The sequence below is a fragment of the Asparagus officinalis genome, chromosome 8 (genome assembly GCF_001876935.1).
Source record: "Asparagus officinalis chromosome 8, Aspof.V1, whole genome shotgun sequence".
NCBI lineage: Eukaryota > Viridiplantae > Streptophyta > Magnoliopsida > Asparagales > Asparagaceae > Asparagus > Asparagus officinalis.
This window is the reverse complement of record NC_033801.1, coordinates 59,107,847-59,121,486: the sequence shown is the minus strand read 5'-3', so window position 1 is coordinate 59,121,486 and position 13,640 is coordinate 59,107,847. Positions and strand designations below refer to the sequence as shown.

Genomic DNA, 13,640 nt, shown 5'->3' with positions numbered 1-13,640 from the left:
TCAAACGGAACCGATCAACGCTGGAGGAGCGCATTCGCAAGCGCCGAGCACTATCAGCGCAGGCACGGGCTCAAGCTGAAGAAGCCCGTAGGAAGTTGCAGAAAGAGGTGGCCAAGAAGCCGCCATCAACCAGCAAAGTTTGGAGGCCGAAGTCTGAAGCGGCTAGTTTTATTCTGTAGAGTGTTAGTTCTATTCTGCACAGTGTTAGTTCCGTTCTGTAGAGTGTTAGTTCTAATCTGCACAGTGTTAGTTCTATTCTGTAGAGTGTTAGTTCTATTCTGCACAGTGTTAGTTCCGTTCTGTAGAGTGTTAGTTCTAATCTGCACAGTGTTAGTTCTATTCTGTAGAGTGTTAGTTCTATTCTGCACAGTGTTAGTTCCGTTCTGTAGAGTGTTAGTTCTAATCTGCACAGTGTTAGTTCTATTCTGTAGAGTGTTAGTTCTAATCTGCACAGTGTTAGTTCTATTCTGTAGAGTGTTAGTTCTAATCTGCACAGTGTTAGTTCTATTCTGTAGAGTGTTAGTTCTAATCTGCACAGTGTTAGTTCTATTCTGTAGAGTGTTAGTTCTAATCTGCACAGTGTTAGTTCTATTCTGTAGAGTGTTAGTTCTAATCTGCACAGTGTTAGTTCTATTCTGTAGAGTGTTAGTTCTAATCTGCACAGTGTTAGTTCTATTCTGTAGAGTGTTAGTTCTAATCTGCACAGTGTTAGTTCTATTCTGTAGAGTGTTAGTTCTAATCTGCACAGTGTTAGTTCTATTCTGTAGAGTGTTAGTTCTAATCTGCACAGTGTTAGTTCTATTCTGTAGAGTGTTAGTTCTAATCTGCACAGTGTTAGTTCTATTCTGTAGAGTGTTAGTTCTAATCTGCACAGTGTTAGTTCTATTCTGTAGAGTGTTAGTTCTAATCTGCACAGTGTTAGTTCTATTCTGTAGAGTGTTAGTTCTATTCTGCACAGTGTTAGTTCCGTTCTGTAGAGTGTTAGTTCTAATCTGCACAGTGTTAGTTCTATTCTGTAGAGTGTTAGTTCTAATCTGCACAGTGTTAGTTCTATTCTGTAGAGTGTTAGTTCTAATCTGCACAGTGTTAGTTCTATTCTGTAGAGTGTTAGTTCTAATCTGCACAGTGTTAGTTCTATTCTGTAGAGTGTTAGTTCTAATCTGCACAGTGTTAGTTCTATTCTGTAGAGTGTTAGTTCTAATCTGCACAGTGTTAGTTCTATTCTGTAGAGTGTTAGTTCTAATCTGCACAGTGTTAGTTCTATTCTGTAGAGTGTTAGTTCTAATCTGCACAGTGTTAGTTCTAATATGCACAGTGTTAGTTGTTCTATTCTGTAGAGTGTTAGTTCTATTCTGTAGAACGTTAGTTCTATTCTGTAGCGTGTTAGTTCTATTCTCCACAGTGTTAGTTCTATTCTGTAGCGTGTTAGTTCTAATTAATACGGTGTTACTTAGCCTTCGCAGCTCATGTTTGTTTTAATTTCAACTCAAACATGATGTGTTTGCAGCACTCACTCTATGGCTTGGAGGTGAACAATTACGAGCTATATTTGTCATTCATTGACAAATATACCGCATTCCGTATGGAGCATCTCTTGATCCCTTTGGTCAGGCACGATCATTGGCATCTTGTAGAAGTTGATCTTAAAGATAAAGTCGTCAAGCATTACAGCTCCGCTGGGCACGAAGCTTGGATGGAGCCTGTTAATAAAATCATAAAATTCTTTGATGCCCATCATGCTGATTTTATTGAAGATAATGTGCGCCAAATATTTAGATATCAAGCCATCAAATGCGAGCAACAAAGAGGACGGTTAGTTCCGATGTCTATATTGTTCAAATTTGTGTTATAGTATTCGAACGGACCGAAAATGTCTAATGAACTCACTCTATGTTGCAGCTTTGACTGTGGTGTGTTCGTCTACCTCTTTGTAAAATCCATAATTGAAGGACGATCAACATTGCTGGTTAATCCTCCGAACGATATCCCTGAAGCTATGCGAGCAAGACTTGCCGCACAATTATTACTGGCTGGTTTTGAACAAAGACATAAAGAAGAAACAGTGTACAGTGATGAATGATATGTTCATACAAATACAATAATGTATGTATATTTAAGTAATTGAAAATGATTGTTATCAGATGTATTGTTCTATCTGTACCATGTTCGTTCTAGTGATGCTCGTTAGTTCTAACTCATTCAACGTTAGTTCTATTCTGTACCATGCTCGTTAGTTCTATCTCAGAGCCAGTTCTAATTTTTTAATTATTTAAGTTATCTTCAGACCTCCAGCTGCTCACTTCTTTCGAAGCGACGGTTCCATCACACAAACATGTCACATCATATATTCGCGTGTTCCCAAGTCAGTTAAATAAATTAATTAACTTAAATACCTAATACGAACTTCCATCGATAGGTACGGTCACCACCTTTCTTCTACTGGCCCCAGCGTAGGCGCCTCTGCAAACCCCTCCCCCTGCTAAAAACCTCAACCCAGCGTCATCTATTTTCATCGTATACCCTCACAAATGGCTGGGGATCCTTCTTGTGTACACTGCCATGGGACAGGACACAACACTCGAGATTGTCATCATGGAATTACCGCAAGTGCCCCTCCGAGGATGCTTACCGTCCCGGCCAACACCTCCAGCACCATACGGCATCTTTCTGCTTTCGCCATCTTCAATTAAGATGCTTGAAGAAGCCATGAATAAACAACAGGAGACCTTCAGGTTTGAAATGCAGATGGCCATGCAGAATATGAGAGAAATGCATGAGCAACAAATTCAAGCACTGACGAACCAGCAAGGCGAGCCAAGTCGTCGTAACCAGGTTTATCAAGAAGATGAGGATACGAATGCAGATGAAGCTCACAATGCCAATAATCCTCCCGTCAATACAGGGGGTGGTAATGAGGATGCTAGTCGTAATGCCACACTTCCGCCACAGAATCGTGCTAACGAAAACACAGGTGAAAGTTTGAAGATCAAAAACCTCTAGAACAAGATCAATACGTTGATTTCTGCTCAAGAGGTGAAGAAAACAGGCATTCCTTGTCCATACCCAAGAGAATGGGAATCAATCCCATATCCGGCAAAGTTCAACTTAATCAACTTCACGCTGTTTGATGGGAAGGGTTCACCCACTCAGCATGTGATTTATTTCAAATCACACCTGGGGGTAATCTCCGGCAATGAGCCTCTGATGGTGCGGTCATTCGTCGGCACTCTTCGCGGAGCCGCCTTCGATTGGTATCGCCGCCTCAAGCCAGGTAGTGTGAACAGCTGAGACTATATGGAGACCATGTTCCTCACCAATTTCTTCGACGACGACACCGAGATATCTATCGGATCATTGCTCGATGAGAAGCAGAAAGACGGGGAGTTAGTCGACACCTTCGTCAAGAGGTTCCGGAACAAGGCGATGAACTGTCGGGACCCGATCACTCTGCCATAATAATCTGTCCTTGGACGTGTTGGAAGCAATGGGGACAGCACCATCCATAACGTGGAAGGATCTGAAGGTCCGAGGGGAGCAGGCTGAGCGATTCCTTAGGAGAAAGAAGGCGGAGAGAGGCAAACTGGCGGCAAATGCTCCAGCATAGAATTTCAACCCGAGGGGGAAAGGTAAGGCACATGCTAATGCAGTTGATGCTAATCAAACCTTTCAATTGCAACCTCAGCAACAGTAGCAGCAAAGAGCGCCACAACAATCGCAGCCGCAATGGCAACAACGGTCTCAGAAGCAAAGAGCGGAGCCAAGATTTCCTAAGGTGTACTCCTTCAAAGATGACGAGATGCCTGGCATCTTCAAGTACCTATTGGAGAACAACAAAATCCAGCTGCCGGCGATTGTGGATCAAGAAGGGGCTAATAAAGTGACGGATCCGAAGTATTGTGCATACCATAGACACCACCCTACGAAGTCATGCTTCCACCTCAAGGATAAGATCCAGGCATTAATTGATGTGGGCGTCATAACCCCGAAGCCTTCCAAGAATGTGGGAGCAAATGCAGTGTCAATCAGCTTTGGATCGGTGCCCACAACATGGTTCGAGCCGAAACGCGTCACCAAAGTGGGAATGAAGACGGTGAATGATGACCCACATGGACAGCGCCAAAAGGGGCTTGTGCCACACACAGCCCCAAATGGCAAAATCCTCTAGGTTCACCCCGACCTGGTTGAAGATGAACAATGGGCCGGATCGTCATCCAAGAAGAAATCCAAAGGTAAAGGAAAGTCTTGCTGCGGAGTCTCTGCTATCCCAGGAGAAGATGACGAAAGAATCCTAACTTTCCCGCTCTCCGAAGAAGAACAAGAAGTCTTTGCCACTAGAAGCGGAAATGAGTATCACTACAATTATCTACCACCTAGTGAGCAGGGGGTGAATAAACGGGGACCAGCCAAATCTATCACAGAGCTGGGGGTGATTACGAGTCCTACACCGGGCGAAGAGGTTCGAAAACAGCCGGTGAATAAGCCAAAAGAGAAGGATCCCCAGGAAGTTCAGAACCCGAAGCAGTCTCGTTTTAGTCGCCCGATTGGAAGAGACAAACCGGAGAGTTTGAAAACTCCACGCGTCTTCGATATCATGGCTCAATTAGCCAATATTCCAGCGCGGATAATATTGTATGAGTTGCTGCGGTTATCTAAGGAGACTAGGGAAGCCTTACGAGAAGCCTTGGCTGATTCTGAAGCATTCCTCACTCGGACCAAGCCAGTACCGGAAGAGCCAGAACCGTCAGTTCAACAATGCAATATAGCGGCCAAGAACCTTCCCTGCATCACCTTCATCAAAGAGGATATGCAGACGAAGAATTCGAACCATGATCGGCCCCTATATTTCATCGGATACATTGGCTCCAGCAAAGTCAACCGAATCCAAGTGGATCCGGGTTCCGCTATGAGTATTATGTCGCTTCGCCTTATGCATAGCCTTGGCATTCCAGTCAGCAAATTGGCGTCTATAGGCACGGTCATTTACGGATTCAACACCAGCGGGTCAAGGCCTTTGGGAAAGATCCGGATAAAGTGCCAAATGGGTGATCTGAAGACGGAAGTCACGTGTTACGTGATTGATGCTGAGACATCATATAACTTACTACTGGGTCGGCCTTGGATCCATAGTAATGTTATAGTTCCCTCCACCCTACATCAGTGTCTGAAATATGTCGACACTGATGGAAGGGTCAGGACGGTGGTCGCGGATAAACAACCATTTAAAGGGTTTGAGAATTATTTCACTGATTCTCTCCTTTATGGTAACGAATCCGATACAGAACCATCGGTCCAGGGCACGGACAGCGGAGAAGAAGCTGATTCCGAAGCCGGATTCGATTACAATGGTGGTTTTGTTTTAAATGACATTGTACCCTTTGTAATCAATCTTGACGATGATCAATCGTCAGATGGCAGTTGTAACTGGCAACTTGCCACCGATGAAATAAATGACGATTTAGAGTACTCCTTGTCTTTTGATAATATGATGACGGAATTGTATAATAATTCTGGTTTGCTGTATATGCCGCTTCGGTCGTCCTATGTAACAAAGGAACGCCTCCGGCATTCTTTCGGAACAACCATGATCATCCCGAACAAGATAGGAGGTGCAAAAGAAGTAATTTACGGTAAAGGAAAAAGCTCTCCGTTACCAGATCATTTCCTAAGTGAAGATGAAGATGATGACAAACCCGGTCGGCATTTGTCTAAGTATAGTCCGGAAGCACGCAAGCTTATGGAAAAGCAAGGATACGACTTCACACTCGGAGAAGGTTTATATTTCGATCGAGGTCCTCGTAATCCAGCCAAAGCAGTATATGTACCGAAAGGGAAGCCTGAGGATTATTATAAATATGGACGAGGCTTAGGTTATGTTTCATCAGCCAGGGCTCGACCCCAATGTGGCAATGCACCGCCTCGATATCAAGCCGGATGCCAAACCTGTCAAGCAACAGCAAAGACGGTTTCGTCCGCAGATTATGGAAGCCATTGAGGTAGAGGTTAAGAAGTTGATCGAATCGGGATTTATCCGAGAGGAACAACATCCAGATTGGCTAGCCAATATTGTTCCAGTCATGAAGAAGAACGATCGACTTCAGGGACCTGAATACGGCATGTCCAAAAGACGACTTTCCTCTCCCGATCACGGATGTCATTATCGACAATACATGTGGATTCGAGAGGATGTCCTTCATGGATGGTTTCTCAGGATATAACCAAATCAAGATGCACCCAGATGACGAGAAGCATACAGCATTCAGAACGCCCCTCGGTGTATTCTGCTACACGGTGATGCCATTCGGTCTAAAGAATGCAGGCGCCACATATCAGCGAGCAATGACTAAGATTTTCCAAGAACATCTCAGGAAAACAGTCGAGTGCTACGTTGATGATTTGGTTGTAAAAAGCCGCAACAAAGAAGATCACATCAAGGACCTGAAGACGATGTTCGATCTCATGCGAAGCCATCAATTGAAGATGTTCGATCTCATGAGGAGTCATCAATTGAAGATGAACCCCACCAAATCCTTCCTTGGAATGTCCAGCGGAAAATTCCTTGGATTCGTCGTCACCACTAAAGGTATACATATCGATCCCGATAAAGTAAAGGCGATCCATGAACTGCAACCTCCTAGAAATCTAAGAGAGCTCAGAGGATTGCAAGGGCGATTAGCTTACATTCGACGGTTCATCTCAAATCTTTTTGGGAAGTGCCAACTGTTCTCTAAGCTAAACAAGAAAGGGGTGTCATTCATTTGGGACGATGCCTGCCAAAAAGCATTCAAAGATATCAAAACATATCTGGCGAATCCTCCTGTTCTCGTTGCACCAAAATCAGGTAGACCGTTCTTGATTTATCTCAAGGCGATGAACCACTCGATAAGTGCTTTACTAGCACAAGACGATGATAATGGTCACGAACAGGCAGTCTATTACCTAAGTCAGACCTTGATAGGCGCTGAGTCTCGATATCCGATGATCGAGAAAGAATGTCTCGCATTGGTATTTGCAATGCAAAAGATGCGGCATTACTTGGTTGGACAGACGATTTACGTTATTTCTAACGTTAATCCAGTACGGGTGTTTATGACGCAACCGGCCTCTATGAATTGGCGATTAGCGAAGTGGTCCCTTCTCTTGTCCCAATATGATTTGCACTTCAAACAACAGAAGTCGATTAAAGGACAGGCGATTTGCGATCTTTTAGCGGCAAACCCGACAACAGATACGGTAGAAGTATATGATGATTTGCCGGATGAAACCCACGAGGTTAACACCACGTCTCACCAACAAGTATGGCAATTATACTTTGATGGTGCTTCGAGAGCAGTTAATAGGGCAGTCGCCCCGGGGTGTCCTAAAGTCTCCTCTGGAGTTGGAGTGGTCTTAATTTCCCAGGGAAAGCATGTGATGCCTCGGGCTTATTTGCTAACTAGTCCGTGTTCCAATAACGTGGCCAAGTACAACGCACTTCTCATTGGACTCAGTTTCGCCAAAGAGCTGGGGGTCGAATATCTCAAAGCTTTTGGGGATTCTCAAATGATAGTCAACAAAGTGCGCGGAGAGTATGAAGTCAGGAACCTAGACCTGATCCCATACCACCAGGAGGCCATCAAAATGGTGGCAGCACTAGCGGTATCACTTGCGCAGCCTCCCGAAACTGAGCTATTAGTCACAGTAAGGACGCATCAACTCTGCATGCCCATATACGATATGGAAATTGAAGAAGAAGAAGACGGAAACATAAACGCCAAGGAGGTGAATGCAACTCAAATTGGGTCTGAGTCCCGAGATTGGCGTTTTCCTATCATTGACTACGTCCAATATGGTATTTTACCCGAGGATGTAAAAGAAAGAGAATCGATCCGCAGGAGAGCGCCGAGATTCTTCTATAATACTGAGACCCATACATTATACCATCGAGGGTACGATGGTTTGTTACTCCGGTGCCTTTCGAACAAGGAAGCAGAAGAAGTTCTTAAGGAAGCACACGAAGGAGAATGTGGTGCGCATCAGCCCGGTCCCAAACTATATGATCGTATCAGGAGAATGGGATATTTTTGGCCAATAATGGTTCGTGACGCAATCGAATACGCCCGAGAGTGTCATGCTTGTCAAATACATGCAAATTATATGCATCAACCACCAGAGCATTTACACACGTCAACCACGTCTTGGCCGTTCGAGACATAGGGTATGCACATTGCCGGTCCTATTTTTCCCCCTTCAGTCAAAGGTGATCGATTCATTCTCGCAATCACGGATTACTTTTCAAAGTGTGCTGAAGCAATTCCGCTTAGAGAAGGAGACTGGGACGATAAACTCGGTGAAGCACTCTGGGCTTATCGCACCACCATACGCACACCTACAGGAGCCACCCCGTATTCGTTGGTATACGGATGTGAAGCTGTGCTACCATTGGAGATCCAAATCCCATCCCTTCGGATCGCCCTTGCAACTGAGATGACGACAGAGGAACAGCATCAAAAACGTCTCGATAAACTCGAGAGGTTGGATGAAAAGTGCTTGGAGGCTCAACAACACATAGAGTTGTATCAAGCCAGAATCTCCAGGGCTTTTAACAAAAGGGTCTGACAGAGAAGCTTCAATGAAGGAGATCTGGTCCTCGCTGCTCGCCGACCGATAATCCTCAACTCCAAGAAGAAAGGTAAATTCAAACCCAAATGGGAAGGACCGTTTGTGATAGACACAGTCTACTCAAACGGTGCATATCGCCTGATTACTCAAGAAGGCACCAGGCAATTAATGCCAATAAATGGGAAATTCCTGAAAAAGTACTATCCCTAGTACATTTAGGATAACTCATTTACCGGGAAGTTCCTCGAAGAATATTACACTTAATATTCTAGAGGATAACCCAAAATCATTTTCACCACCAAAATCCCTCACTGATCAATTGCAATTGACAGTGGGTCCACTAAAAATGTCTTTCTGGCCCTCTTGACTCTTTCCATGAACAAGAGGTCTACTTTCAGTTCAGAGTCCCCTTTCGATAAACGAAAGAACTCCTTCCATTTTTCTCTTTGGTTAAACCTTTTTCATGGTTATAACCGGAGTTGAAAATTTCACTTCGATAAACGAAGAACTCATCTTCAGATTAGATAACCAGTCCTATCTTCATCGATCAGATCCAGTCCTATAAAAGGTAAGTTTATCTAGATCTTCCAGATTCTCATAGTTTCTTTTGCGTTGGAAATAGAATATAAAATTCTTCCTTTCCAGAATCAAGGAATAGAATATAAAATTCTTCCTTCCTTGTAATCGGGTTCGCCTTCACCCTAAAAGAAGACCGAGAAATAGAATATAAAATTCTTCCTTTCCCGTACTGATCTTTTCCAAAATTTATCAATTTAGGATTCATCCTAGGAAGTTTATCCCGAATCCTAAGCAGGGATAAGTCTGCGCCTAACACGCGCTGCCGGTTTAGTCTTTTTCCGTAGAAAAAGACACCAGAGTTCGATTCTGGGGTATTCTATCCTAAAACCTAAGTAAGGATAAGTTTCTTAACCGTTGAAAAAAACACCCGTTCACATATTCAACATTGCGGCAGGTTGTTATTAATAACACCAAAATCCATGCCTTACACGCATGGGGAATTTCATCCTGAATCCTAAGAAAGGATATGCCGATGCCTAACACGCGTCGCCAGTTTAGTCTTTTTCCGTGGAAAAAGACACCAGAGTTCGATTCTGGGGAATTTTATCCCAAAGCCTAAGTAGGGATAAGTCAGCGTCTAATACACGTTGCCGGGCAGCCTATTCCCGTAACAATGGCGAAGTCTACGTATTCAATATCGTAGCACTAAGAGCGTTAACCCTCTTAGCACAACATCACATGCGGAACGGATTTAGACAATCCGCATGCTAGCCCGACTCAAACGGTAGTCGGTAAAGGCTAATCAAATCCGTTGAAGGCTGGGGGTTAGCCAAAAATCCCAAAGTCAACGCCTAACACGCGTCGCCGGGTAGTCTATTCCCGTGAGAAAGACGAAGTTTACGTATTCAATATCATAGCACTAAGAGCGTTAACCCTCTTAACACAACGTCACATGCGGAACGGATTTACATAATCTGCATGCTAGCCCGACTCAAACGGTAGTCGGTAAAGGCTAATCAAATCCGTTGAAGGCTGGGGGTTAGCCAAAAATCCCAAAGTCAACGCCTAACACGCGTCGCCGGGTAGTCTATTCCCGTGAGAAAGACGAAGTCTACGTATTCAATATCATAGCACTAAGAGCGTTAACTCTCTTAGCACAACGTCACATGCGGAACAGATTTACATAATCCGCATGCTAGCCCGACTCAAACGGTAGTCGGTAAAGGCTTATCAAACCAGTTGATGGCTAAAGGTTTGCCAAAAATCCTATAAATACAAGAGTCACTGACGCATCAGCTTCATTAGTTGGTCTCGTGACTTGAGCATCGAACGACATTCGAAACCCTGGGGTCAACGCCGGTCAACGCGTAACCCTAGGTCAACGCCAATCAATGCGTTGCAATAAAAAAAATCAATACTCCGAAAAGTGTACGAGTATAAACTGCTTCTTAATTCTCTAATAAGGTATATGAGTATAAACTGTTCCCTATTTTTTGGTTGAGAAGTTCCTGGAGAATACTTTTCTAAATATTCTTAAGGATAACTCAACAACACTACGCCAGACAACGCGTCGCAAGTAAAGACTCAACGCCAACATTCGAGGGTCAGTTCTATGTTGAACCAACAAACATGAGCTAAAGATCATAAAATCAGGAATCGACTTCAAATTCGAAATTCCGACAACGGTCAGACAATAAATGCAGCACCGAAAACCTTACAGACATTCGACAAAGCACCGAATAGCCTGAAGGACTGAAGGAATCAAGAATAGAAGCCACTCCAAATATCCCAAAGGATGGGACAATCATATCCAAAGTATTCTAGACTCTTCTATAAAAGAACGAGACTGAAATACTTTGGAGGGGGTATCTGTAGGCATATAAAATTGCTTATAGGTCCCTTAATACATCTCAGCACAAACCGACGAATCAACGAGGCGACGAGGTTAACGAATCGCATGCAAGCAACGGATGCATCCATTCGCGTGCGGAATCAAGCCAACGGGTCGATGAGTTAACGAGTCATCCAACTACGGAACGGATTCGAACTCAAACACCGAAGCCGATTTACTACCAAATCGGGATCCAGACTTCCAAATCAGGATTCAGAACAAATCAGAGTTCAAATCAACACCAAGAGCGGACTCGGACGAATCACGATCGAATCAAGATCAGTTTCGGACTCGAACTCAGAAGCGAATTTACTGCCAAATCAGGAATCCGATTTACTGCCAAATCAGATCAACGAATCGGAGTCTGAATCAACCAAATCACGGACAAAACCGAAAAACGGACACAACTCAAAACCCAACACCAAGGGGGTGCTCGGCCTGAGCCGAGCCACCTCTGGGTGGCTCGGCCAAAGCCGAGCCACCTCAGGTGGCCGAGCCACCTATAGGTGGCCGGCCCAGAGCCGAGCCACCTATAGGTGGCCGGCCAGATCTGTGCCCGGGCACAGTTCAGAGAGCCTATAAATAGGCCCCCCTTGGTTCATTTAGAGAGGTTGGAATTTTTGGAGGCGAAGCTCTGCTGGATTGAAGACTCAGATCTAAAAAAAGGATCCAAGCTTTGGGACTTCGAGGACTTGTTCTTCCAGATCTGGTGCTCGGCGATCGTCAACGCCAAATAAGGCAAGAGTTCGAGAGGAACCGGATCTCAAATCTACGCAGGCATACTCCGGATCAAAGCTTGGTCTTTGATCCCGAGAATTAAAGGCTACTATTTCCTTGGCGAAATAGTGCCCTCGGCTATTATTTACTTGGCGAAATAATACCCGTCAAATCGTGTAGATCCGATCCACGGACAAACCCCGGCGCAGGCGAAGAACCCACAAAGTGAGCGACCGCAAAACATGAGCTCGTGATTTGTTCGACAAACAAGGATAAAAAGTTGTAATTTTTCTTTTTTTTTTTTTGATTTTCGTTGTAACCGGATCTTATAAAAAGACCGGATCTTTGTAACTCAAAAAGCTGTTATTTAAGATGACAATGGAATCAACAATGAAGAAAGACACGATTTTCACCGCGAACAATCGATAAACGAGAAATTCATCTTTAGTTCGGTAATCAAACCTTCCGACAGTTAGGGTTATCCGAATCTTTTCGATTCTCGGAGTGGAGATCCCACTCTCAGTTTCACCTTTCCGGATTCTGGGGGTGGAGATCCCACCTCGAGTTTCCTTTCCAGCTGAAGATAGAATATAAAATTCTTCTTCAGTGTCGGGAGATAGAATATAAAATTCTTCCTCTCCCATTTCGGGTTCGTCTTTGCCCCAAGAGAAGACACCACCTTTTTCAAATCCCAAAATCTGTGCCTCACAGGTACACAGGAAGTTTATCCCGAATCCTAAGCAGGGATAAGTCTGCGCCTAACACGCGCTGCCGGTTTAGTCTTTTTCCGTAGAAAAAGACACCAGAGTTCGATTCTGGGGTATTCTATCCTGAAACCTAAGCAAGGATAAGTCTGCGCTTAACCCGCGCTGCCGGTTAGTTCTTAACCGTTGAAAAGAACACCCGTTCACATATTCAACATTGTGGCAGGTTGTTATTAATAACACCAGAATCCATGCCTTACACGCATGGGGAATTTCATCCTGAATCCTAAGAAAGGATATGCCGACGCCTAACACGCGTCGTCGGTTTAGTCTTTCTCCGTAGAAAAAGACACCAGAGTTCGATTCTGGGGAATTTTATCCCGAAGCCTAAGTAGGGATAAGTCAACGTCTAATACACGTTGCCGGGTAGCCTATTCCCGTAACAATGGCGAAGCCTATGTATTCAACATCATAGCACAAAGTCTAAGAGAATTCACTCTCTTAGCACAGCGTTACAATCCACATACTAGCCCGACTCAAACGGTAGTCGGTAAAGGCTAATCAAATCCGTTGAAGGCTGGGGATTAGCCAAAAATCCTAAAGTCAACGCCTAACACGCGTCGTCGGGTAGTCTATTCCCGTGAGAAAGACGAAGTCTACGTATTCAATATCGTAGCACTAAGAGCGTTAACTCTCTTAGCACAACGTCACATGCGGAACGGATTTAGATAATCCGCATGCTAGCCCGACTCAAACGGTAGTCGGTAAAGGCTCATCAAACCCGTTGATGGCTGAGGGTTTGCCAAAAATCCTATAAATACGAGAGTCACTGACGCATCAGCTTCATTAGTTGGTCTCGTGACTTGAGCATCCAACGACATTCGAAACCCTAGGGTCAACGCCGGTCAACGCATAACCCTAGGTCAACGCTATTCAACGCGTTGCGATCAAAAAGTCAGCGTACGACGTTTAAAACCCTAAGGTCAACGCCGGTCAACGCGTAACCCTACATCAACGCCAAGCAACGCGTTGCAACCAAAGTCAACGTTCGACGATTCAAACCCTAAGGGTCAACGCCGGTCAACGCGTAACCCCAGGTCAACGCCAGTCAACGCGTTGCAAACGAAAGTCAACGTTCGACGATCCGAAACCCTAGGGTGGACGCCGGTCAACGCGTAACCCCAGGTCAACGCCAAGCAACGCGTTGCAAC

General features: G+C 44.5%; 1 protein-coding gene across 1 annotated transcript; it reads left to right on the top strand.

The window, feature by feature from the left end:
• On the top strand, positions 1,561-2,174 carry LOC109822630. The gene is made up of 2 exons (XM_020388863.1): positions 1,561-1,812; positions 1,900-2,174. Exons 1-2 carry the CDS (start codon positions 1,583-1,585, stop codon positions 2,078-2,080), a joined length of 411 nt encoding a protein of 136 aa, XP_020244452.1. The 5' UTR covers positions 1,561-1,582; the 3' UTR covers positions 2,081-2,174.